Below are 27,327 nucleotides of genomic sequence, written 5' to 3'. Positions count from 1 at the left end.
TGGGGAGAAGCGATCTCGGGCGCCGCGGCGCGCAGGCGCACTGCTCGCTCCTCTTTCCGCGCAGGCGCCTTCTCTCGCTCTTTCGCCTCCTTTTCTCTCTCTCTCGATGGTCCGCCTACAAAGGAGCGAGGGAGGCGCCCGCCATGTTTGGATTTGCATCCAGCAGGAGATGCCGCCGCCCCGCCTCTCCCGCCTCCCTCCCACTGCACACCAGGCAAGGTCTCACGGCACACAAGTGTGCCGCGGAACACCGGTTGGGAAACACTGTCATAGACAACTATTCTTCCTTGTGAGAAAAGGATTGCGTTGGGGGCAAAGAAAAGAATTGGGGTCCCAGGGATACACACAATTGCTTGAAGTCGGGAGAATCTGTCCAAACAAAAATGTTTTGAAGATCATAGACTAATTAGTAGTTACTTTGGAATAAGATTTGACCCTCACATTACTGCTTTTCCAGCTTCTACTTCCCCAAGTATGCTTCCCCCATGTAACATTTATTCCTATATTTAGAAGTGACATTCTGGCACCTCAGACCAAACTAACGTGCTCAGGTGTTTGTGAGAGCATGTTGAATTAAAGTGCTGTAGTTCTTAAAGTAGGGAGTCTTACGGATTTTCAAAACGGGTTGATGGGAGCAAACACCAATTGTTTTGTGACACTTTAGGAAAGCACTTTTTTGCTTTGATTTGATGAAAAAGTGGGCAAACTGAAAATGCATCGCTACCGACGGGGCTCGATGTCACAGACACAAGACACGTCCCACGATTATGAGGAGCAAATCTGTGAACGTTTTAAAGCCGCATAATTAGAACAAAAATATATGAAAGGATGGCAGTTGGGAAAGAAATATAATCACATTAATACTAATCGACTCCTTCCATGTCAGCATCCAACAACTGCAGAACCGGATGACCCTGAGCAAGTTGTTTCGCCGTGTCCCCTTCATGTTTTTCTGCTTTGGGTGTGGATGCTGCTGGCTGTATGGAGAGATTCTCTGTGTCTTGTGGCATCAGGAGCAATGGCTCTGGGGGACAAACTGGACCACATGCTTGCAGATTACACGGTTCTTCAGACATTTCTACATTAGTGGCTCCCAGGGCTTCAGGTGTGTCCACATCAGCGGTTATTGGGAGCATTCCCTCATGATGGGTCACCATGAAAGCTGCAGCCAGATTCTTCAGAATATTCTCATCAGTGGCAGGTAGCTCAGCAGCAGCCGCCGCCTGGTCTACAACAGAGGAGCTCACACTAGCCTCATTTTTCAGACCATCGTCCTGTCCAGTCAGTTGTGGTGGTGGTGGTGGTTGTTCTTCCTCCTCCTCTTCCTCCTCCTCCTCCTTCTCCTCAGGGAATTTTGCATCTTTTATTTTTTTGTACAGCACATTCCTTTCATCTTGAAGAGCTCTGCACAGATTCTCCAGCCTTTGAATTTTCACTACAAAGCACTCGTACTCCTTGGCTCGCATGGCTTTCTGTGATAGAGCAAACAAAGCGTTTGAAGGCTGCTGCGTCGACAAATGGCACAGGACAACCAGAGGGGCCAGTTTAACAGATCAAGCAAAAATCAGGAAGATGGTTAAAGAACATGGCTTGAAAAGTGACCTCCCCAATCAAGAAGTGGCCTGGCCACTTCTGCAAAGTGTTTTTCCTGCTGACACAGTCTTACAGTTCTCTGGGGTGGTTCTACAGGCCCTGGGGTCTTTATAATAGTTTATGTAAATCTTTGGAGCTGGCCAAATGTTACAGAAGTAAACATTTACTGGCAGAATGGGGGGGGGTGGGGAGGGAGTCAAGTCAGGAAGTTACAAACTACACGTAGCATATGCTGTTAGACTTTCACTTCTGCAATGTGAAGTTCAGATAATTTAGAAGGAGTAGAATGTCATGTTAAAACATCTCTGTTTATATATTTTTAATTCCCTGCCCGAACCATCTTGCTCAGAGAAAATGTTATAGCTTTCTCCACACCCGACATCATCCATGCAAAGAAAGGTGATACTTTATTTTTAGTTACTTCCACAGCCCAGAGGCCACAAAACAGTCAAGAAAGCACCCTGCCCATTCATACTGGCAGCTTCCCCATCTCAGAACTAGGACCAATCTGCTTCCTCTCGAAAGCCTTACATTTCTATGCTAGTCATTCAGGTGCTTAAGCATCCCACATACAATAAACTACTTGCCCCCCCCCCCCCCGTTTATTAGCTGCCACTAATTAGCCAATTACTAAGTTAGAATTTAGGGATGCGGGTGGCGCTGTGGGTTAAACCACAGAGCCTAGGACTTGCCGATCAGAAGGTCGGCGGTTTGAATCCCTGCGATGGGGTGAGCTCCCGTTGCTCGGTCCTTGCTCCTGCCCACCTAGCAGTTCGAAAGCACGTCAGTGTGCAAGTAGATAAATAGGTACCGCTCCAGTGGGGAGAAGGTAAACGGCGTTTCTGTGCGCTGCTCTGGTTGGCCAGAAGCAGCTTAGTCATGCTGGCCACATGACCCGGAAGCTGTACGCCGGCTCCCTCGGCCAATAACGACTGGACCTAATGGTCCGGGGTCCCTTTACCTTTTTTAAGTTAGAATTTAATTTCCCAAAATATTCTGCAAGAAGGTGACCATCTTTTTTTAACCACTCTTAAAAATACCCACCCCAACCCTCTGTTGCTATATTTCAAAATGTAACATTCCTGACACCTGCAAAACTTTTTAGGAAGACCCCAAAATTGTCTAGCTTTTTTGGGGAAACCTCCCCCAAAATAGTGATTTTAAGCTTTTGGAGCTGTTTCCTACTGCTTTTTCCATTGCATTGCCACACATCAAGTCAGACTGAATTGATCAATCTAGCTCAGTATTGTCTGCACTGACAGGTACAAGCTCTTCAGAGTTTCAGGCAAGCATGGAGACTTGAGACTGTTTCCATGCAAAGCTGATGCTGTACCACTGAACTATGGCCCCTTTGCGATTATGAATGCTCTATGAACTTTACAATGGAAGCTGTATCAGAGAGCTATTATTCAGAACAATTTATGAGATTGCAATTTAAAATTGTTCAAGGAATGGTTTCTCACCTCTTCAATCATGTCCAACAAAGCTTTATTGCAGTTCTCAAACCTTGCTTTCCACGTAGCTGTATCCTTTTCCAACTTTTTCATTTTCTTGGTCATCTAAGAAGGGGAAAATCCAGTTGGCATCAGGAACAAGCCAGCATTTACACATATCCCATGTGAACAAGTGCTGATCCCAACCTTGGCAATAGTCAAGGGTTCTAGTTTGACTTATGGCAGAACGGTTGTACCTTGGAAGTCAAATGGAATCTGTTCCAAAAGCCCATTTGACTTCCAAAACGTTTGGAAACCAAAGTGCAGCTTCTGATTGGCTGCAGGAATTGGAAGTCATGGATGTTCGGCTTCCAAAAATAGTTCCCAAACCAGAACAGTCACTTCTGGGTTTGTGGTGGTCAGGAGCTGATTTGTTTGGGAGCCAAGGCACGACTGTAATCACTTATCATACCATGAAAATGGGAGAACATCAATTTGGGATCAGCTCACAAAAATCTCTGACTGTACTCTGCCCCTGTTAAAATACATTTGATGGTGGAAAATAAAGGTCTTAGAATAAAAAGACATTGTCAACTAGATCCCCAAGTGCTACTTCCTGTCAGATTTACTGTTTCCTTTTCTTCAGAGATCAACTGAAAGCCCACACATCAAGGTGTGCACACAGCAATATCTCATGTTATGTGGAACACATTCTTGCCTCAAAGCAGTAACAAGTCAGTGATTTCACAAAATGTTTGTTGCAAGAGCAACACGCATCTGTAATAGCACTGCCAATCCATTATAGTTCTTTTACTCTATTAGTTCTTGCTTTCAATGAATTAGTCACTTAATTCAAATGAATAACACAAACATTACAGCACCTTAATGGCAGTGTGGTTTTGTGGATAATTAACACAGGAAACAATTTACTGCTTGGAAATCAATCTTTAAGTGCTTTGCACAAATTACAAGCTGCCCCATGATAGTCTGCAACAGTGTCAGCACTGAACACCTTCTTAAAAAAAATAAAAGGGTCAGTTGTTCTGATCCATATTTATGATCTCTGAGTGAATGATAGCTGGCAGAACAACTAAGTCATATGGAGCCACGGACACTCTGGCAGTGCAAGCAGGTACAGTACTGGCAGAGGATGCAAGGCAGCTCATAAAATGCTCGACTTATGCAGTGGGAGATATCTGTGCTGCTGTTTTAGGAAGGACAGCCTGCTCAGAATGACATGCAAGTAAATACCTGTGGAAAAGTTGATGTAAATCTCTTCTCCCTAGCACACTTTCCATACACCGCAGAGCATTCAAAAAGTAGTTACCCTCTCTTACCTATTGCTAAATAATAATAGATTATCATAGCGCAGGACTGACCTGCTGGGAGCCTGAAGGGCCCTGCCCTGCTTCTCTCCACCTGGCTTAAGGCGGGGCCTGACAGGCTCCATAAAGGCCTATTGCTGCTGCTGCTGGGCAGAGAGGGCTCCGCTTTTGTTTTTGTTTTGTTTTAAAATTGCTTTTATTTTTTATCTATGTCATTTTACATTGTGACTGATATTAATACTGTATTCTTAGTTTTAGATTTTATGATTTATGTGGAAATCGTTTTCCATTTGGTTGTGTACTTTTTGATGTGTTTAATTATTGCTTATGACTTTTGTTATGTTGGTAATTATGTAAATCTTGTCATGTTGTAAGCCGCCTTGAGCATTGTTTTAACTATGGTAAGGCGGCACACAAATTGATGATGCTGATGATGAAATGTCTTATTCATATTTGGGCCACTAAATGCAGTTTCTGTGCTCCAACAATGTTTAATGGTGATAAGGTATACACACCTGTGTGACAGCAATGCAGGGTTAATTATTATTATTTATTAAATATCAATACTGCCCTGTATCCAATTGTTTGAGTTTGACTCTTAATGGTATCCATTGCACCTTACAGGAAAATGTCAACGTGTTTCTGATTGATTCCATAACAGAAAAAGTCTCATGTGAACCTGAAGAAAATTCACTGGCCTCTGCTACCAAAATGGCAAGCCCTCCAGAACAGATTTGAGAGACAAAATGTATTAACTGACCTTATCCATCTCTTGCTTGAAGCTGGCAAACACCTCATTGCTTTTTGTCAAGGTTTTCTGAAACTCCTCAAATCGTTCAGAATAGAGAGCAAGCTGTATTCAGAGAAAGGAAACATAAGTCAGTTCCACAAATTCCGTTCATAGTTCCACAACGAGAAAGGTGAACCCCCTGCCCAAACTTTCAAATTATTGCAGGAAGAGAGCAAGATGAAAGAGACTATAATTTTTAGCAAATAATTTATTTTATACTTAGAGAATATTTTAATCTATCTGGGGCAAATGATCTTTTGAGAGGATATCAAAAATAGGAAAAAGGTACTTGGAAGCAAAAAAACCAACACATATGTTATTAGGTTAAAACACCAGCATCACTCAAAGTAGGTAAATAAGATGTGCGGGATGCTCTGAAGCTTGATAAGGTCTGGCAGGGACCTCTAGTGGTCAGGGCAAAAGACTTTTGCATTTTTTAATGTGTTCTTTCCTCCCTTTGGACAGATTGTGTCTTCTCTCCCTTATGTCTTTCAATATCTCATAAATCCAGTTCTTCTCTTACCTCTGCTGTTTTGTCATAAAGGCACAGTACATAACAGGGGTGGCTCTCTCTTAAATAAATTTGTTACTGGATTAATTTATTAAAAGGGGGGACTTTAGTAGCATTTGCATGATTTCACCTATTTATTGTAAACATGAAAACAAGTTATGGAATTGTGTTACTACTTTGCTGCCCATTAAAACCTTGAAACGCCTTCTCCATCTAGGAAAACTTCCAAGTCTGAGAGCATTAATAAGATTGGTACTAAGACTATCCCTGCACTCAAGTCTTCCACTTATTGTTACTTGTTCTATAGCTGACAGGTCGTGGTACACAAGAGTAACTGACTCGAAAACAGGAAGTAGGAACATCACGTATCCATTAAAAAACAACAACTCTCATCTTGCCATATGATCTGCCCCGTGTCTGCCTCCATTTTTGAGGTATGTGGTATTACAGTCTATTTCAAGCTGCCTTGAGAATCATTTGATAAAAAAGCAGAATATATAACCTTATAAAACAAGGGAGACTTAACTTTTTCTGGCTGGGGGCTACACTGACAAAGGATGAACTCTCCAGGGGATGGAAGTATAGCTAATTTTTACTTTGCTTTAAAGGGCACATTTGGAGAGGGAGGGGTTCATAAATATTTTTGCATTTTTAATTTAAAAAAAGTACTTTTCTAAAAAAATGGGGGAAAGGGTGGGTTGGAAACCACAAAAAAATGATTGAGAGGGCTGGATATGGCCCGTAGACTAACCACCCATTAGAAATAAAACTATCATGAAGTGAAACGTACCTAAAGTAGCTTGCAAAAATAATAAAAAAGAGAACAAATAATTAATAGCATCTGACATGGGACAATGGAAGAAACCCCCAAGGCAGGGGCAGGGACCACTGGGCGTGCTGGCTGGGTCTGATGGAAGCTGGTGTCCAATAAAATCTGGAAGGCCACAGGTTCCCCACACTGCACTAAATAAATAATTGCTGGTGTAAAGTTAAAGAGAAAATGACCCAATACAGTAAAATAATAATACTCCTCTGACCCTGGTCATCATATGTTTTGATTCTTCCTGCCCCTTGAGATGTGACATAGATTATGGCCAGATCAATGCAAATACTTCCCAAGTGTGTGCTCATCTGACCTTTGCTTGCAGAGGATATGCTTTAATGAAGCGTGAAGCGCAACCATATATTAAACTCTTCTCTGTCTTTAGTACATTCATTCCCACCCTCCTTCAAATAAAGAGGCACATCATACAGTCAGCAGATGTTCTTCACCTGGGCCTGGAGAACTGTCTCTTGCTCCTTCAGCATTTTTGCTTGTAGTTTCGACTCTGCAGCTTGGTTAAGTAGCTGTGTTTGACACAAAAGGAATAGCAGTGGAATACTTGGACTTTTCATTTCAGTCAAAAGTCCTTAGAATCCAGCATTCATCTACTTGTAAAGCGCTCTCTCTCTCTCTCTCTCTCTCTCTCTCTCTCTCTCACACACACACACACACACACACACACACATATTCAGTGCTTTTTTTCTGAGGGTACGCATACCTCTAAACATGTTGTGAATCTAAGTTTGGCCTCACTGAGGGGCAGTATTTCAATATGAGTAGGAAAATGAGAGTACCCCTAAACACTTTTTTAAAAAGAAAAAAAAGCACTGCACACATTACTATCTTGGAGGTGCCACAACTATGATGTAGAACAGAAGGAAAGAGGCAGGGGGCACCAAATTTTGGCACTGCTGAAATTTGAGACCCCAAGGTCTGCCATGGTTAGCATTCTAACTTTCCAAACAACTGCTGCAAAACCTAGAGCAATGAAGTGAAGCAATATACACAAGGGCTGTTTTCTGTGGCTTTCAAAATGATAGGTGGGTGTGGGAGTTTTTTACCCCCTTCACCAGAGGTTAAAAAAAAAAGCGAGATAAAAATAAAATCTTTTGGGAGAATTACAGGCTGGTTGTGTTTAACGGTATAAAACAAAATGCTGAATAGCCTGAGGGCCAAGTCAGGCTTCAGGATAGTCATTTATCCTGCAAACTGTCTGGGTTTTGACACTGCTTAAAAATTTCATCAGGCCTTCACTGTCACATATTCCAGCTGGGATGCTGAAGAAGTCCAGCATAACTGATGAGGCAGAAATCATTTCCCCCAGTAATCTGTTGTGGCTCACTAAACAGTTCCCCCCCTTCTCTGGTCTTATTGATGTCCTGTAGCAAATGTATTTTAAGTTATCCTTAAATATTTATTTAAAAAAACAGCTAGGAGTTGCCCTGCAATAAAAGCAAATGTTCAAAGCAGTGTTTTAAATTAGCATGATTTTTTTTTAAAAAAATCAAAATAAAAAATGCAGCCTGAGGTAATCTTCAGAAGCCAACCTGCTCAGCCAAACACAAATATTGGTATTTTTTTATTAATAAAACATGAAGCAGAAAGGAGGAAGGACTCAAAACAGAAACCAATTCGTAAAGAATACAGTGCAGTGCTACTGAATGCAGTTTACACGCATAAAGCTTGTTCTTCAGCTCTTGCCCACTCCTAGAATTATAGAAACGTCTGAAGAATCTTGTTAAAGTTGAAGTGCTCCAGGCTAGGCTTAGCACAGCCTCAGTGGGGCTGCTCTGATTCCCTTCTGCCTTAACTTTCCTGTCTAAACTGGCATTCTAATTAAAAGACAGGGATGTAGTAAATAACTCTTTCAGAGAAGAATTTCTCCAAACTTCTTATGACCACAGACAATTTTCATTGCTCCAGAAAGGCGCTCTGGCCTAATTTCAATAAATTGGAATTCACAAGACATGGACAGAGGGAAGTTGCCAATTAGTCAATGGAACCTGGAGTTCATCTGCAATTCTAATAAGCTGATAGCACTGGTGTTGAGAGCAAATGTTGCTGTGGCTGTAGGTAGCAATGGGTCATGTTGGCCTGTCAATACCAAGGCTGCCCAAAGAGCCTGGAACTGTGGCGACTATCTAGCACCTTTGAGCCTCAGGGAAAAATATGTATTATTATAAGCAACATGGGGGGGGGGACCTAACAGTTTCTCTTCTCACAATGCAAGTCTGCTTTGGGGAGCTAGATGAATTCAGAAGGCTAGCAAACACCCCACTCACGAATTTATAACCTCCAGTCATGCTTGAGACTGAGTTTACAACCTCAAGGTTCTGGACATAAAGTTCTACCAGGAGTCACTAAACAACCAGAAGAGTGCTGCAGTCGTGATTAAGAAGTCAGCCTGCTTCTATCTACTGGTTCACATATTGTCTGAGGCAATACCAGTAACAACATCCACCTGCCCAGGTGTTTTCCAACAGCCTTTTCCTGTGAAACCAACGCCTGCAGACAAAACGCTTAGCAACCCGTCAAAATGGAACTCCTCCCCTTTCTAAAGAAAAAATAGTAATGACCCATCAAGCTGGGTTAGTAAAATGAAACTGGAATTGGCTCCCTGGAGTGACCCCCTTCATGCGAATACTGAAGCTGGTTTGGTGGCAGCAATACCTGTCTGGATGAATGCATGCGGTCATGGCCTCCACTTAAATCTAGACCTGATCTTGGGGATGAAGTATGATGCTGATGATAACTGGCTACCTGCTGTATCAGTGCTAGATCAAGCCCCTCTGTATGGATACTAAGCTGGTTATCTTAGGGAAATTTGGGTATATCTTGGGGCGGGGGTGTCTTTCTCTCCGCAGCTAAGAGTAGTTGCCAATTTTGTAATGATAAAATGTCTGGGGAGCTTTTGAAATTCATGATAACTAGGAAAAGGGGTGTGCATCCCTGGAAAATGTTTCCTAAGGCATGTTTTAAGTTGTAAGGATAAGAGTACTGCATTGAACATTTGAGTTTTTAATAATATGACGAACATGACTAGTTGTACAAACAGCCAGTATGCCATATGAGTAAGTATGAGTAAGAACAGCTTCCCCTATGCCACAGGGAGGCAGCAGAGCTATTCCATTGTCTGATAGCTCTTGCTTTCAGCCTTTGCTTTTTGCTCTCAATTTCTCCTCTAAAAAGAAGGCTGCTTCCAGATCACCTGTTTATTGAGCAGTCATCAGGATTTATTTGCACACACACACACACACAAAAAGCATGGAGAGGTTAGACACAGCTGGCTACTGACCATTCACTCCGAATTGTTTGTGGGTAGGTTATAATTCAGTCGGGGAGTACTCGACTGCACAGAAGCAGAGATGTTAAAGGAGTCTTGTGTTTGGTAAGCTTCATGCTTAGATAGCTATAATTTCCAAGTGCCCTAGTGCACAAAAACATAACACAGCCAGTGTAACCTAGTGTGAAGAATGCTGGGACTGGGAAGATCTGGATTCAGAATTGTCTCTTGGTCATGGATCTCACTGGGTGCCTTCAGGCTAGTTCCTGTCTTGGTCTAATAGACATCACAAGACTGAAGTAAGCAGAAGCATGGATAACCGCATGTGTACCCAGAGAACTGTAGGATATTGCTATGGCAAACAAACATAATTTCTCATGGGGGCATCAGATGCTTGAGCAAACTGTAGGCTTGTTTGCACTGGCTTCAGTCTGCCCTGAGCCCACCTGACTGCTCTCTAACTTACAACCACTCCAGTGGTGAAACTGCTTGTCAGCTTCCCCTTCCTTCGCTTCAGTGTCAACTTTGTGGAAAAGGGAAGAGAATGGAAGCAAAACTAGAGTTAGCTGCCTCTGCCTGCCATTGGCTCAGGCGCCCCCTACTCTTCCTCCCTGCCTTCTGCCCTACCGGCTTGTGTATTGTTACAGATTTTAAACCAGGGTGGATCCCACTCAGTGCTAAGATAGGAGGCCACTTGTCTCAGTTCAGACCAGGAACAACTACTTAAAATGGGAAGATGGCATTCCAGACCTGTGCTTGGCCTAAAGGGAAAAATAAAGCTAAAGGCAAGTACTTACATATTCCTTCTCTCGCTGATGTCGTTCCTCAGCTTCTTTCATCACTTCCTGCGACTGTTCCAGCTTGGCATCCACCAGTTTCTGCTGAAGCTCCCTGTGCTTAAATATCTTATCTAGGTGCTGGAAGAAAACACATTGCAATGCATTTTGGTTGCAGTGATTTCCTCGCCTATAGAAATAATGGATTTTTAGAGTTTAAAAATTCCATATGGAATTGCAGTCCTTATGCACATTTATCTAAGGTTGGCCTAACTGAATATAGCAGGGTTAACAGTCAAGTAAGCATGACATATTTAAATGTTGGGGCTTCTGCTCCTGCTCACTTTGCTCGCCAACTCTGCTTACCCACCATACCCTGAACTCCTCCCCACACAACATCTTAAACTCCAACCATAGTTAAATAATTAAATAATAATAATAATTCATTATTTATACCCCACCCATCTGGCTGGGTTTCCCCAGCCACTCTGGGCGGCTACCAACAGAATATAAAAATACAATAATCTATTAAACATTTAAAGCTTCCCTTCTGAAGGGCTGCCTTCAGATGTCTTCTAAAAGTCTGGTAGTTGTTTTTCTTTTTGACATCTGGTGGGAGGGCATTCCACAGGGCGGGTGCCACTACCGAGAAGGCCCTCTGCCTGGTTCCCTGTAACTGTTGCTTTACTGACTTCTTGGGTCACTGACACTTACTGAAAGAGGAGGAGTGAGACATGGGAGTACAGAGATGGAGGCAATCTGATGCTCCTGCCACCGCTTAATGCACCAACCTCCCTTCCCCCTTGGTTAGGGGCAGCAGCCAGTGATATTGGGAAGGGAGTGTTCCCTTTCTCCACCCACTCCATCCTCCTGCCTGCCTGGGCCTGGCTCACTTTCTCTGCTCACCTCTTCACTCACTCTTCCTGTTTGGACCGTGGGCCACTAGCTGCCAGGGTGGGAATGAAGGGCAGAAAGGCTTTCTTCCCTTCAGTCCCTGCCACCTTCTTCTGGGGCTTCTCTCAGCAGCGGCAACAACAAGGGCATTTCCCCCCTTCATTCCACCAGTGGCAGCAATGACAACAGGAAGATCCTTGGAAGACCTGCTTGGGTTGACTGCTCTGCCTGGGGCTTCCCAGGCTTCCCTCACCCTGTTTAAACCTAGCTGCCACATGTGCACTCAGTCACCAGCGTGACAACAGCCGAAGACAAATATTTTATAGTACGGTAAAGTTATTTCAAAATTATTAATGTCTTGCATACAGACAGTGCCAGTGGAAATGAAATCTGGTGATTTATGGTAGTTTTTAAAAACAAGATATCTAATATAGATATTTAATTTAGATATTTAATATCTAATTTAGATATTTAAAATTTAGATTTTAGATGCCCTGTGTATACCCAGTATGGAGCATACTCCAATAAATAACCAAATTAATAAGCTACTAATTTGTGCTCCAAAGCTGGGCATGTAAGGGGAGAAGGATTCTTGGTTTGCATATGTCTTTAGAGATGCTTTTTGAAACTTACCTGCAGTGAATGGGTGGGTGAGCATATACACTAAATAGCTATGCTGCTTTTTGCCAAAAGCTGAATGCACTTGCAAGAGGAATGAACAGAGAAGACTAGAAATTACGGCAACAGATCTGGCACAAGTTAGCCTTCTGCAGTATTTGCATGTTGTTCTCACCTCCTCTCTGACTTCATACTGATCTATGATACTTTTCAATTTCTCTGCCAGCTCACTGTTCTCCTGGCACAACTTCATGTTCCTTTCACTTTGCTGCTCAATCTGCCCCTGGATATCGTTCAAGGTGCCTTGGAAATGATTAGTGATCTCCTTCCTTTTCTCCTCATCCTCTCTTGCTCGCTGAAGGGTCTCCTCCTGTAATGCAATATTCCAATAAAAGCAAATGATATTATTTCCATAGGAGATAATTAGCATCCAGATTTTTGTTATTGTAGTGAATGAGTGAGAGACGCATCCTTTTGCAGGTGGGGGGATTTGGGTGCCCTTCAAACAGGAATGGGAGGGCAGACAAAATAATGACTTTTGGGGGCACATTCATTATTGTGCCTCATTTACGATATTGAGATTGAAATGTTTCTTGCTATGATTTGAGGGCTTAGAATCTGCAACAGCAATTAAATAAACATTACAAACTGGTTTCCCTCCCTTGTTGTCTCTGTATATGTAAAAATGAAGAGGAAAGCTTTCTTAAATTTTATTTCTTTCATTGGGAATAAGCACCACAGAACACAGTGGGATTTCTTTCCAAGGAAACCTGCACAGGATTGTACCACTATGCAAGTTTTTCAGTTGTGTTTTGTTGAGTTTAAAATACTGATGGTTTTATTTTATGGTAAGTGTGGTAAATCTTTGAAGGTGACCTTCAGGACGAAGGTCAAAAAATGGGGTAAACATATGTGAACACATGCATAAAAGACAACATTTGTCTTCCTTTCTTCACCCTGTTTCCCCCGCACCCATCCCTTTCCTGATCCATTAAGTCAACTTTGTAGACACACAGCAGGGATGGATAATTTGTGGCGCTCCAGATGTTGCTGCAGTTCCAGCTACCTTCATCTCTAGCCAGCACAATGATGGGAGTTGGAGTCAACAGCATCTAGAGGGCCACAGGTTCCCCATTCCTACCTCAGAGACTGTAGAGATATGACAAGCACCCACCCTTTGTACAGGTGTGGACTACTTATACTTTCTAGAAACAAGACATTTTTGTTTCTACAAACTGTTCCAGCCATATGAAAAAATTGGGTGTTTATTTGTAGTGCTTTTAATCCCACCTCCAGTTATTTTGAAGAAGAAGAAGAAGAGTTTGGACTTGATATCCCGCCTTTCACTCCCCTTCAGGAGTCTCAAAGCGGCTAACATTCTACTTTCCTTTCCTCCCCCACAACAAACACTCTGTGAGGTGAGTGGGGCTGAGAGACTTCAAAGAAGTGTGACTGGCCCAAGGTCACCCAGCAGCTGCATGTGGAGGAGTGGAGACGCGAACCTGGTTCCCCAGATTACGAGATTTTGTATAGTTTAAAAATCTTTTTTAGTTGATTCTTATTGTTGGATTGCAGATCACTTGGAGAGTTATATAAAAGGCAATTCACAAATTAATAAAACCACCACTGCCATATACTAGACCAAGGGACCCTCCTTGCCCTGTCACATAAATGAGGTGATAAAGCTGACAAGTTCATTTGTAGCAGATTTGGAAAAAGCAATCAATCAATCAATCAATCAATCAATCAATCAATCAATGAGAGGCTGGATAGTCCTGTCCTCTGATGGGCTTCATGCTAGCAATTTCAGCAGGAATACTTCTTAGCAAGATCTTTTGCATTTCTCAAGAAAAAGCCAAAGGCTTCATTTCAACAGGCTGGTGATCTTTTGTTAAGACTCACTGTGTCTTCCAAGTTGAATGCAAGCAGTCAGAATCACTGAGCTCAGGGGTTCCCTGGAAATTTTATATAGGATTGTTCTTCCGGTGTTCCTAATAATTTGGGTACCACGAGAATGCCTGTGACTCTTCTTGGGAACATGGCTTTGAGAGCTTTCTTGTTGAGCTCCTGCACTTCAAAATTGAACACTACACCATTGTACGCCACTATCTCCTGTATTTAAGGGGTTTGGGAGTGTGTGGGTCTATCTGTTCTATTCCGCTAGATTTTGTGTGTGTGGGTGCATGTGTGTATCTATGTGGGTGTATGTTTTTAAGGGTTCTCCTGCTAAGCAGCAGCCCTCTCATGTTATGCAGCCTCCCTGGCCCTATTCTGGAAGCAAGGTGGAGGCACACAATTAATTTCAGTCACATTCTGCCAAAAATCAGGCAAAAGCTGACAGTACATTGACCAAGAAGGCAGTAACTAACAGCCCATGTCTATAGCTGGCATTTTATTCTCAGGATTCATGGGGTTTGGGAACAAAGGATTTCCTACCAGAAACTGCTGGCCGTGTGCTGGTGGGTTGAATCTGAGCAATGAACTTGTACCACGGTGCCTGGCAGGGCTTCTGGCCATTGATATAATACTGGAAGGGTTGTGGAGCTGGGCCCTGTATTGTACTCAAGACAACAGTTGGCCAGTAGAGAGGGATAGAGCTGCATGGCTCCATCTCACTTGTCAGACTTAAGATGCCACTTTAATTCAGATTACAAGATCAAAAACAGCAGGGCAGCTGCTTATATGGTTCACTTTTGCTGCAGAACAAATGGGAGTTGTCACCAGTGTATCCTGCAAAAAAAGAGTGCACTGTAGATGCCAGATAATGAGCATAAAAACATCCACTAATGAGATAGCAGCTTTGAAAAGAGCAAGGAGTTACATCTGGGCAGACCAACACAAACAAAGATTTATTGTTATAGAAGATATAGTAACTGATTTAAGACTAAGGTTTCTAGCAGAGTACTTTTAAGCTGAAGGTAGTTCCCATGCCACGGTATCAGGTACCCTCAATGGACAAAAAGTACATTAAGAAAGCAGTATTGGGCTGCAATTCATTTAATCCAAAAGGCACAAACATGGATGTGTAGACTGCAAAAATGTTGCTGAGACTCCAATTCTATGCACACTTAATTGGGATGAAGTTCTATTGAATTTAGCAGCCCTTCCTTTGTAGTAAGCACACATAGGATTCGGAATGATTACCTCCCCATTTCCACTGCTGCAAACTAGAAGGATTGTTGATATAATATGTTGAAGCTACAGTGGTACCTCGGGTTAAGAACTTAATTCATTCTGGAGGTCCGTTCTTAACCTGAAACTGTTCTTAACCTGAGGTACCACTTTAGCTAATGGGGTTTCCCGCTGTTGCTGTGCCGCCGCCATGCAATTTCTGTTCTCATCCTGAAGTAAAGTTCTTAACCCGAGGTACTATTTCTGGGTTAGCGGAGTGTAACCTGAAGCATCTGTAACCCGAGGTACCACTGTATTTCATTTGCTTGTTTGTTTGTTTTCTAGCTAGGATTGGGAACAGTTATCAGACTATGCACCAATGTGCTGGCCGGCTGTTTAAAACATTACAGTGGCAGCATAGCATAAATTCATTGCATATAGGTCCCCATTGCCACTGTTTCAACATCTTCCCATTTGAACATGTGCAATGTTATGTCAGAGAGACACATGGGAAATACAAAAAACAAAACAACAAAAAAACAACAACCCCAGAGGTGGGTCAAGTAAAAGGTCTTTCCCAGTGCCAAATTGGTTTATCAAAATTAAACTACTTATTAGATCCCAGTTAGCATGGTGAGGCAGGCATGCAGTCTTACTGAATGACTGGATATACATTCTGTGGCTTGTGTTGCAATTTGCAGAAGTGCCTCAGTGCTAAAACGCTGCTGGCAAGAAGGACACAAATATCTAAAAAGCACTTTGGCCTGGCAATACAAAGAATTCTGTCATTTGCTTCACTGGTGCAACCCAACTGAGCAAAGCACAAAGTGCCCACCTCAACGCTTTGCAATTTGTTTCCTAAACAGGGAGCAAAGCTGTCTTCTTTCACTCCAGGTGCAATCAAAAGCACTGTTAACATGACACTGGTTTCCATACAATAAAGGATGGGCACCTGTGATACTGTTGGACTATAATTCCTATCAATCCCAGGCAGCATAGCCAATGATTGATGATGACAGAGTTGTGGTCCATCAACATCTGGAAGGTTCCTCAAATCTGTCATACATAAATCAACAGGAATCTCATACTGCTATCCAGAGAGATGCTGGGTAAATTTACCATATGCTCAATCTGGGCCATATACCTATACTTACGGTTCAGTCATTTTAGCACAAAACTAAATACTGGAAACAATAGCACAGCCCAAAAATTGCAATGATGGCACAGCATTAATAACTAACTAGGAGATAGTCATTGTTCCTAATGTGAGAGGTGGGAATAAGGTAAGGTTACCAGACGTCCCCGTTTCCCAGGGACAGTCCCCAGATTTACAAATCAGTCCCCTGACAAAATCCATCCATTCTGACTGAACTTGAAAAGTGTCCCTGGATTCATTGAAAAAAATCTGGTAACCTTAGAATGAGGTGCACTCCAATCAGCATGCTTGTCACTCAAAAAAACATTAATCAGGGAGCACATCTACATTATACTATTGTAAAGTTGCCTGGGCAGCACAAAATGGGTTTGGAGCAATGGAAACCTACATTTACTTTGCTTAAAAGGTAAAGGTAAAGGTACCCCTGCCCGTACGGGCCAGTCTTGACAGACTCTGGGGTTGTGCGCCTATCTCACTCTAGAGGCCGGGGGCCAGCGCTGTCCGGAGACACTTCCGGGTCACGTGGCCAGCGTGACATCGCTGCTCTGGCGAGCCAGCGCAGCACACGGAAACGCCGTTTACCTTCCCGCCAGTAAGCGGTCCCTATTTATCTACTTGCACCTGGAGGTGCTTTTGAACTGCTAGGTTGGCAGGCGCTGGGACCGAGCAACGGGAGCGCACCCCGCCGCGGGGATTCGAACCGCCGACCTTTCGATCGGCAAGCCCTAGGCGCTGAGGCTTTTACCCACAGCGCCACCCGTGTCCCTTTGCTTACAAATGTACAAATATGAGCAAAACTTGAGGCAGTGACCAGGCTATTCAAAAAGCAGTCCTGTACTTTCAAGCATTTCCAGACTTGAGCTAATTCACAGCCCTCTTTTCTCTCCCTTCCAATAACATAAAAACAGCCTTTCTCCAGACACACTCCAAACCTGTCAGAGTTTGCCAGTTGACTCCCAAACATTGACCGCCATTGAAAAACTAATCTACTGCACAAAAGAATCCTTGGCCACCAGCAACAATATATTTAAACTGATTTGAAATAGTGTCATGGCATCTTCTGAAGACCATTGAATTGGGATTTGAGAATGCTTAAAATTCCTTGCTAAAGACAGTTCACTTATCCACAGGACTACAAATTGCCAGACTTTCTGGATTGGGAATAGACAAGTTAGTGCGGTTGTCAGTGTGTTCTTCTCTGGCCTTGTTCCATGCCTATAAAGCACGGCTCTGAGTGGTTTAAGAGTGGCTTTCCCAGGGGGAAAGCAACGGGAGAAGAGGAAGTGTTTTACCTTCAGGGTTTTGTTGTGTCTTTGTAGCTCTCTGCAGAGACTTTCCAGTTTGCTTCGGGCAAGGACGGCTCTACTGTGTTCACTCTGCAACTGGTCCTTCTCCTTTGTGAGCTGTGCCTGCCTTTTCTGCAGATACTTTAGTTTCTTCTGTTCAGTACGGTGTTCCTCTAGCTAAAAAATAAAGGGGGGGGGGCGTAAAGGGAGGACAGAAACAGAAACTAATATTTATTTGAGTGGGAGTTCTGGTTTGCTGTAGTGAGCCATTAAATCATCTGCCTCCCATGACTGCTGGAAAACCTTTCTCATTTTGTTTTTACAGCGAAGATATAAAATGAGAGTCGTGCTTAATTGATTGATAAGTTGCTAGGACAACGATCCTGTTCCTAATAAACCACTTTCCCAGCAAATCAGGCCGCTAGCTGTATAGTGGTTTTTACCTTTAGAAAGCAGAACTCTTGGATGGTGGCCATGACTGGCATTTGCATCTGCCCTGGGAATGGAGGGAATTGTCCTGGCTGCCTGAGCTTGCACCTTTTAACAGCAGCTTGCTATGCAGAAATCACCAGGCAAAGCTTTTTATAGAACTGAGATAAGCATCACCACCTACTAATGGCTTCACAGCTGGTAAAGAGGCACAAGACTAAAATTCACTTTAAAAGTTGACAATTTTACCCATGACATCACTGCAAGACCTTTCAGCAGCTTCCTTGACCTCACTCATCTCAGCCCAGGCATAGATTTTGCTAAGCTGTCATCCCCCTTGGGCACAGCACAAGACAATGATAAAAGAAAGCGGCTGAAAAACCAAGATTTCAATAAGCATTACTTAAAGGTGGACAGCTCCAAAAGAAATTGTTCCAAATTAAATAGATGCTGGCCAAAGGAAATATGAGGTCAGACCAAAGTCTGGTTCCTGTAACCTGAAGCTGTAACTGTTCATTTCAGAATAGGTGGTTTGAGGTTTGTAGCAGGCCTTTTTCATTTTTTAAAAAATGATAAAGTAATTTTAACACTTGCTGAAAGGAAAACAATTATCTGACTTGTGGTCGCTCCTTTCCCCCCTGGAGAAGCTGGAAGGCTTTGCATTGGTGGTCAAAACAGGCTTTGTTCAGTTATTCCTGTACAAGTTTATCAAACAAGGGTGGACATGCATCACCTCAACAGCAAATGTTCTGCCTTATCAATTTTTACAGTCTTCTTTAAAAACATTTTAAACCAAAATGCTGTTTCCCCTCCCTCAGCCCAATTTACTCCTGAAAAATATTCTGGATAATGCTTTTTTAAAGTTTTGGTTTTAATATCTTATGGCTTATTCCGTATCTCTCTATAATATCGGACTCTTTGTATTATATGGTATCTGTTGAACTTGATCTCTGCTTTTATAATGTTCTGAGCGGTGTGAGATTCTGGGGGTACCAGGCACACTTACCAGGATCTGTGTTTCCTTTTGGACAATGAGGCACAGCAGAGACTGTGGTGTCTTTATGATATATGGTTTATTTGCACATATATACAACCTGAGTGTAGATTTGAGAGGTTCTGCAGCATCAGTTTCTGTTCCTCTCACAACAACTGCAGCCTTGCAGCCAGCAGCAACCAGTCATGCCTCTCTCTGACCCCTAACTTCCTCCTGTCAAACAGTTCCCCCTTAGCATTTATTGTCTCTGCCTTTTCTAACTTAGGGAGAGTTCCTGCCCCTTTGATGTGCTAGTGGCTCATTATCCCCAGGCCATCCCCTCAAAGGAAATTAGGCTGACTCCATTACCTTTCAACTCCTGTTGATTTCCAAGGATTAAGAACCACCTAAGACACAACTTAGGAAGTTTGCCCAGCATAATTAATTAATGTTAATGACTAGAAGTGTCTAGCACACAGGGGAAATACACACATGAATCTATCTTAAAACACACAGAGTCCGGCCTTCCCCCGGTTGTAACACACAAGCTCTAATTAAATTCCAACTACTAAACCAAGGCATTCAGCACCCACAAACCTCTAACAATATAATGTCTCAGAATTAAGCTTGCCAAGTTGCAACCCTGATAAAGCAAGAGCAGGACATGATGGAGCTGAAGCTATGCTGGTCTGTTCCTTATATATGCCCTGCTCCTTCATCCTCACCCCTCACCTCTACTTGCTGCCTCAAGCAGGACCCCAACATCAGACCTTAGAGGGGTCAAATGAGAGGTCCAAGGGAAAACCATATATGTGTGTCTGTGTGGGGGGGAATTCTCTCTTCTTATTGCTTCAGCAGGGCTCTTAGAAGCATAATATCAGCCCCCAGGTTGTAACCCAAGAACCCAACATCGCATCACATATAAGAGCACACAAAGTGCCCTGCCTTCTGGATAAGACCAAGTCCAGGAATATGCTAAGAACATATAAAGGCATCTTGTACCAAATCAGACCACTGGCCCATCTAGCTCAATAGTGGCTCTCCAGGGTTTCGGCCAGACACTTTCCCCAGCCCCACCTGGAGATTGAACCTGGGATCTTCTGCCATGGTGCTATGGTCCTTCCTGATGTTCCCACAATGGCCAACCAGGTGCCTAAGGGAAGTGAGAACTTCCCTTAGGCACCTGGTTGGCCATTGTGGGAACATTAGGAAGGACATGAGGACAAGTTGCACCCCAGCAATTGGTATTCTGTGAATAATATATTGCCTAATTCCCTTTTATAGCTGTCTGTGCTGCTGGCCATTGCTACATCTCATCCTCATTGGATGACCCTCGGCTGTATTGTATGAGAGATGGAGAGAACTTCTTTCAATCTACTTTCTTCACACCATGCATCATTTCAAACACTTATCATGTCCTTCCTTGCTTGCTAAAAAGCCCCCAGGGGAGGAAAGGTTGTTTTAGCTGTCCCCTTTCTGCACTTTCACCAGCTCTACAATATTATTTTTAGATGTATACACTTTAAAGTGGGGCTGTCTCTATCCTTTCTCCGTAGCTGCTATACTAACCAGTTCAGCATACTTCTTAAATAGGATCTCCAGCTTCTCTTCTGGGGTATTCAGCTTGTTCAAATGTTGCATCAGCAGGGTAGCTTCTTTTCCTGAAGTAATTTTTAAAAAGGACATTCTCACAGAGAGCACTTCATGCAAAATACAAGAATTTGTAACAACTGGAAGCTGCATTTTAGATTGGTTTTAGCTTCTATATTCAGAAATGTTAGCAGCAGATTGTGTGGAACATTTCTCTTTAGATTTCTACCAAGCGCTTTTGAAGCAACTTTAGGTGACCTTCTTTTAAGTATGGTAGTAGCGTAGGGGTTGTCACTGTAGCACCCTTGTGCTACACTGGTTGTGGCTACCCACACCTTACCCATGTGCTACACGTGCTTTCTGGTTGGCAAATGGGCTCATGGGCTCCAAAAGGTTGGTGATCTTTGTTGCAGTGGTTCTATTTCCACATTTTTGCCAGACAGCCAGACTAATTTTTTGTATGATGTCTAGTGCAAGTTCAAGATGGATGAAACACTCACTGAAGAAGACACTTTAGCAATTCAGCGGTATATAAATCCAATCCAGTCGTACCTTGGTTTTCTAACAGCCTAGTTCTCGAATCGGGACGCAGGTGGCGCTGTGGGTAAAACCTCAGCGCCTAGGACTTGCCGATCGCATGGTCGGCGGTTCGAATCCCCGCGGCGGGGTGAGCTCCCGCTGCTCAGTCCCAGCTCCTGCCCACCTAGCAGTTCGAAAGCACCCCCGGGTGCAAGTAGATAAATAGGGACCGCTTACCAGCGGGAAGGTAAACAGCATTTCCGTGTGCGGCTCTGGCCTGCCAGAGTAGCTTCGTCACGCTGGCCACGTGACCCGGAAGTGTCTGCGGACAGCGCTGGCTCCCGGCCTCTAGAGTGAGATGAGTGCACAACCCCAGAGTCTGTCAAGACTGGCCCGTACGGGCAGGGGTACCTTTACCTTTTACCTAGTTCTCGAATGTTTTGGATCCCAAATAACTGAAACCCGGAAGTGACTGTTCCGGTTTTCGAACGTTCTTTTGGAAGCTGGGTGTCCAACAGGGCTTCTGATATGGCTGCAGGAAGCTCCTGCAATCAGAAGCTGAGCTTTGGTTTTTGAATCCTGTGGAAGTTGAACGGACTTTTGGATGGATTCTGTTCAACTTCCAAGTAATGACTGTAATAATAATAATAATAATAATAATAATAATAATAATAATAATAGCCTAAATCAGCCTTTCTCAACCTGTGGGTCCCCAGATGTTGTTGGACTACAACTCTTATCACCCCTAGCTAGCAAGGCCAGAGCTCAAGGATGATGGGAGTTGTAGTCCAACAACATCTGGGGACCCACAGGTTGAGAACTGCTGGTAAATGCTGCTTTGCATTATTGCACCCAAAAAATATACAAGTCTAGGTGTGATGTACAGAATTGTATCATCAGTTAATTGCCATGTATGTCCATTTATGCATCACATATTAAAAATGAAAATAAAAACTGGTTTCTTGCCGGGGACAAGAAGAAAATGTGTACTTTTGGTACCAAGCAATTAAATGTTATGGAGACGACCACTGCGGCGCCTTTTCCAACATAGCCAACGAGTCCTATTAAGTTCTGCATTCCAGTTACGCAAGGAGCTACTTGCCTAGTCCCTTCAGGATTTTCTTTTCCAGCTTCTGGTCTTTCTGACTGCTGGATTCCTTTGATCCAGACGCATCCCCAGAAGCTGCCTGTTCCTTCTCAGCCTCGTCATGGGCATCCTCATATTCTCCATCCTCATTATTAAAGGAATCTCCTTTCTCAGGTCTGTCTGTTGTCGCTTTAGCATTCCTTTCCTCCACCGGGCTGGCAGCTGAGCCGTAGGTTTTAATAATGTCCTCCAGCTGTCGGCTCAGCTCCTCAGATATATCGCACAGCTTTATTTCAGGCTGAGAATGCGCTGCGTTCTCAGGGGACAGAGGCCTCGGAGGCGACTTTTCACTTTGTTGCTCTAGACCATTCTCAGTAGGCAGCGCTTCAGGGCTGCTTATGGGAGGTGGAGGTTGCTGGTCAGGCTGAGGGCCAGCTCCATTTTGGTCATGTTCCATTCTAGGGATGTTACCTGGGTGTGAGACAAAGTTAGGCTTTTAGCTACACCAGCAATCAAGAATAGAGTAAAAACTGCCAAAGAAGGCCATGCCTGTTGATAGTAGTAAATATTATATTTAGCACAAGCTTAACTGGCATCTTAGACAACCTAGATATTTATTTATTTAGCCCTTTCATGTATCTTCCTTCCACACACATCCAAACAGTTTTGCCACTCACCGAAGCCCTCTGGAAAAAACTGTAGGTTTTGTGCATTTGTCCCAATTAATGGCGATTAATCAGAAGCTACTTGGCCACAGTCTTTCTTTTAGCACCAATAGATTTATCTAAACAAGATTCATTGGTCATAGTCATGGTATTCATTGTTTCATTTCAGCTTTGCCTAAAGGCTTTTCAGAGGACTGTTCCATTGTACAAGAAATGGGAAGCTGAGAAGAATTATTTCCTTAATCAATAAATCACAATATTTTCTTGCAAAAAAGAGAGAAAATTTCCTTCAGCCAGCACATTTATTCTTATTACAGCTAATGCTTTATGTTCTGGCGTAGCCAAACTTTCCATAGTTCAACAAGAACAAAGGATGAAGAGGAATTTCACACCTTAAGGTTTTTTAAATTGTCTCATTCTTTTCCCCTGAGATATATTTTTGTTACATCATATATGAAAGTAATCTCCTCTTTCCTTTTGGTAGTTCCAGTGTGTGGGAGGCTAATTTTTATTTATATATTTTGTATTTGAACCGGGGTGATAAAGGAATTTCCTCTTATTCCCATATCTAAGGAGAACCAATGTGCCTTTTACCACAGAATATCCCAGGTAACGAGTGGTATGTTTTCTCCAATATTTTGAGCCCATTTTGTCATCTAGTCTTTTATTTGCTCTGGTTCTGTGTCATCTCTATTAAGCAGGCAATGTATTTTTGCAGACATACATTTCTTGATCTTCATAATTACTGTGGTTCAAATTCTGTCACATGTCTTGTCTGCCAATTTGATCCAACGTATTACTGTATGCATGATCTAACTTGAAAGTACTCAAACCAAGGGGAATTTCTTCCCAGTAATTTGCCGTGAATTGCTATGTAAGAAATCATTTCCCATTAGTAAACCAAACCCTTAATCCCCAAAAGATTATTTTTTTGCAGAACAAAAAGCCATGCCCCATTATTTTGCCGACTGTTGACTCTCTCTATCTCTTTTTAGCACACGTTAGTAAAAAAAACCTCTTTGATTTACTGTGGCAATTTTACCTTCGACAGAGGGCATCATCAAGAAATTGCTGGTAGAAAATCACAGACTTTGTGATTGGAACATAAGGAAGGAGAGAGAAACTGGGATCAACATATCATAGAGCAGCTTCCCCCAATCTTCTTGTTAGACTACAACTCCCATTGTTCTCAACTATTTGCAATGCTGCCTTGGGCTGATGGGACACGTAACCCAAAACATCTAGAGGGCACCAGGCTTATGGTATAGTGGGCCCAAGTCACTACGAAGAAGACAGTCCCCCATGTGCTACAACAGATGCAAATACAGTGGAACCTCTACTCACAACCACAATCTGTTCTGGAGGCCCGTCCAGAAGTTGAAACGGGTTGCTGAGAGAGGCGCTGTTGTGTGCAGGCGGTGATTGCCCACTTCTGCGCATGTGCGAATGGTGGCAAACCTGCCTTTTACTTCCAGGTTTGCCGCAGACACTGGGCAAAATGGACGCAAGCAGAGGTGGACGTAAGAGGTTTGACTGTACCAAGCAGCCTTTGAGGGCAGCTCAGTGCAGAAGAAGAATCCTCGTATTGTTATTTAGTCTCAGGATCAATGGTGGCTGTCAGGGCTGAAGCTGAAGTAAAAGTCTGCAGGCTCCTTACTAAGTGGTAGGCCCATGTAGAGCCCATGCAAACAATAAATAAATAAAATGCCATTTTAGACATGATAGACTGCAGAACTGCAACCCACACCAGTCATGGGCATAATCTTCGTATCTGCCTCAAGACCTGCTGACCATTCACAGTTAGTTAGTAGACAAAGACAGAGTTTTGTAATCTAGAAGTAAAGTAGTAAGCTAGAGAGAGAGTTAGCGCAATGTTTGAGAGCGATGCTTGATTTCTGTTTGAATCCAAGGATTGAGCTATGGGAGAAACAAGACCCTTTTGGGGTGTTAATGCTGTGAACACCTCCATCGTAGGCTCAGGTTGTATAAATGTGTAAATAAACCATATATCGTAAAGACACCACAGTCTCTGCTGTGCCTCATTTCCAAAAGGAAACACGAACTCTGGGTATGCGCCTGGAATCCCATGCCACTCAGAGATTGGGGTAGCATGCAAGAATATATTGCTTTTGTGGCAGAAAGGAAACTGATCTAGTTTATAAAATAAGCAAGCCATGTGCAGCTTTAACCTATGCACCTAAGTCCACTTGCTAACCACAGCTTGATAGTACTGTATCCCATACACAGGTATACTGATGTGGAAAGAATACGTTTATACAGGGGGAAGCCCTGTGCTGTTAACCTGTATTTGACCCACTTCAGGAGGTTGTGGCTGAACCCAGTTTGTTTACCACTAAAAACACAGCAGTTATTTAACACATTCCTTTCCCATGGTGTTCTTGTTAACCATCGGAGCAAAAGTTTTCTCCCTTCCCAAGAGGGAGCTCCCTTTCTAAGCTTCTCTTACCAATTTACTGCACTTGGCACTCATGTTAAAATAGATTCTGAACAACTGATCATCCAACAGAAGCAAGCTGCCTTAAAAAATGTGTTTTGGGTCTTCCTCTTCATTGCAGGGATGAATTACAGAAAGTGCCACTTTCCTTGTCACAAGGTCTTTTTCTCCCAGTAGAGGAGTTCAGAAGTTTGCAGGACTTGCCTATTTTTAGCTTCCCACCCCCCTCCCCTCAAATCCAACAGAAAGACACATGGCACCTGCTCTGAAGTCATGAGTTATTTTAAGCCTGTCTAAAAAAAGGATGACAGTGATGATCCTTGATAACTGCCTTTATTCCTCACATTCACCCAACAAAACAAATAAAGAATTCTACCATGCCAGCTCACCATAGGTATATTTCACAGCCCAAATCCTAGGCCTATGTGCTTGGAAACAAGTCCCACTATGTTCTGTGAGAATTACTCCCTAAGTAAGCAGGTACAGGCTTACACTGTCAGCCACTGAGTGCAGATTATTTAAAAGTTAAGCATCACAGAGAAAAGCAAACAGTGTGCCTCTGTTATTGTTTGTTGTCAAAAACTAAACAACACACCTGTCAAGTGTCCAGTGCTGCTTTTGCTGCATGGTTCTTCTGTATAAAGAATTACAGTTGTGCAATTTCTGTAAGGCTTTAAGCACTGTAGTTTATCAAAACGGACGTCGGAAATGCACTCTGGTGCACAATGAATTCACAGAGATGTGAAATCCATAGTGTCAGAGTTTCAAAACAGCCCCCAAGCCAAAACTGTTCAAGAAACACATATAGGCTTCTTTGCTTTGTGCTTAAATCTTAACCACCATTATTTATTTTTGCAACGAAAACACAAGAGTTTCCTCATACCGCACAGACTTAGCCTAATCCTGCTTTAAATTTCCCTCCTCCAAAAAACATCAACTTCACATTGGTCTCCTTCACTGGAAGCTCCGGTAAGGCTATTTACCTCACAATGCAATTCTATATGTGACTACTCAAATGTAAGGCCCACTGAATTGAGTGGGGCTTATTCCCAGGTTAGTGGATATGGGCTTGCAGTTGAAGTTTCTTTTCCCATAGTCGCAATCACATGCCCACACTATTTAAAGCTCGTGCACCAAAATATTGTTTGAAAACTTCCATAGTTTTTTCTCAACCATGCTGCCAGCTATTGACTTTGTCACACTTACCTGAGGAGAGAAAAAGGAGCAGAAGAGAAGAAGATGGCAGGAGGAGGCCCAAAAGAACGACAAGAGAGGAAGAACCAAGAGCAATAGGAAACTTTCCCTCTGTTCCTGCCACAGAGGGCGGGAGGAGTGGATGACACAGCAGGCAAGAATACTCCTCTCCAGAGTTTGGCTGCGAGCTCCCAAGACCAAATGCCAAATAGAACAGAGCTCTTGGGCCTTTAACAGCCGTGTGGAATGATGAAGGAATTTCAGCAGGTGCAGCTCAACACATAGGCAGAGAAAAGTTGCACTCTGCACACACCGTACATTGAAAGCATGCTCCCCTGCTCCCAAGAATTGTGAGGATTGCCTTCTTCCCGGCAACCAAGGGAGAAGCCCCTTGTCCTCCGCTTGCCCTTTCTCCAGAAGTCTGTTCCCAAATGGCAGCAGGAAGTTAAGGTGCTGAGACTGCTTAGGAGCACTGGCGGAGGAAGGGGTGTGTGAGAGGTGCAGTCTGCCCCAGGTGTCATTCCTGAAGGGTGTGTTTGTGACATCGCTGCGCCGCCCTCCTGGGACGCTCGGCCCACCTCCGTGGGCAGCTAGCCCCGACCCCAGGTGCACAGCATGTGCGCTGCTCCAGGGGCCGGAGCAGCTAGCTCCGCCTCTGCTTAGGAGACCCCTATTTCCCCCCACAGAGCTGCTAATCTTTGAATGCTTTCACCATCAATCCCTCTTTCCCAGGGCACTTTGGAAATTGTAGCCCTGTGAGGTGAATAAGGGGGTTTCCTGACAGCTCTCAGTCCCCTTAAGGAACTAAAGTTCCCA

At 43.3% G+C, this 27,327-nt stretch overlaps 1 protein-coding gene across 1 annotated transcript; it reads right to left on the bottom strand.

The window, feature by feature from the left end:
- Positions 1-26,706, bottom strand: TXLNB (taxilin beta). The gene is made up of 10 exons (XM_028723560.2): positions 26,524-26,706; positions 22,213-22,668; positions 20,571-20,662; positions 17,606-17,776; positions 12,222-12,416; positions 10,556-10,675; positions 6,925-6,999; positions 5,112-5,204; positions 3,057-3,152; positions 1-1,472 (listed from the first exon to the last, which is right to left on the bottom strand). Exons 2-10 carry the CDS (start codon positions 22,652-22,654, stop codon positions 864-866), a joined length of 1,893 nt encoding a protein of 630 aa, XP_028579393.2. The 5' UTR covers positions 22,655-22,668; positions 26,524-26,706; the 3' UTR covers positions 1-863.
- Between the last annotated feature and the right edge of the window lie 621 nt (positions 26,707-27,327).

The sequence above is a fragment of the Podarcis muralis genome, chromosome 3, assembly GCF_964188315.1.
Source record: "Podarcis muralis chromosome 3, rPodMur119.hap1.1, whole genome shotgun sequence".
In the NCBI taxonomy this organism is placed as follows: Eukaryota; Metazoa; Chordata; class Lepidosauria; order Squamata; family Lacertidae; genus Podarcis; species Podarcis muralis.
The sequence above is the reverse complement of the archived record's forward strand: the minus strand, read 5'-3'. Positions and strand labels throughout refer to the sequence as shown.

Excerpts from the sequence above, each read along its gene's own strand:
- TXLNB (XM_028723560.2), bottom strand. The coding sequence starts at position 22,654 with ATGGAACATGACCAAAATGGAGCTGGCCCTCAGCCTGACCAGCAACCT. Across the intron at positions 12,417-17,605 it reads GACACAACAAAACCCTGAAG|GAGGAGACCCTTCAGCGAGC; the intron begins GTAAAACACTTC and ends ATTGCATTACAG. Across the intron at positions 10,676-12,221 it reads AGTATGAAGTCAGAGAGGAG|CACCTAGATAAGATATTTAA; the intron begins GTGAGAACAACA and ends GTTTTCTTCCAG.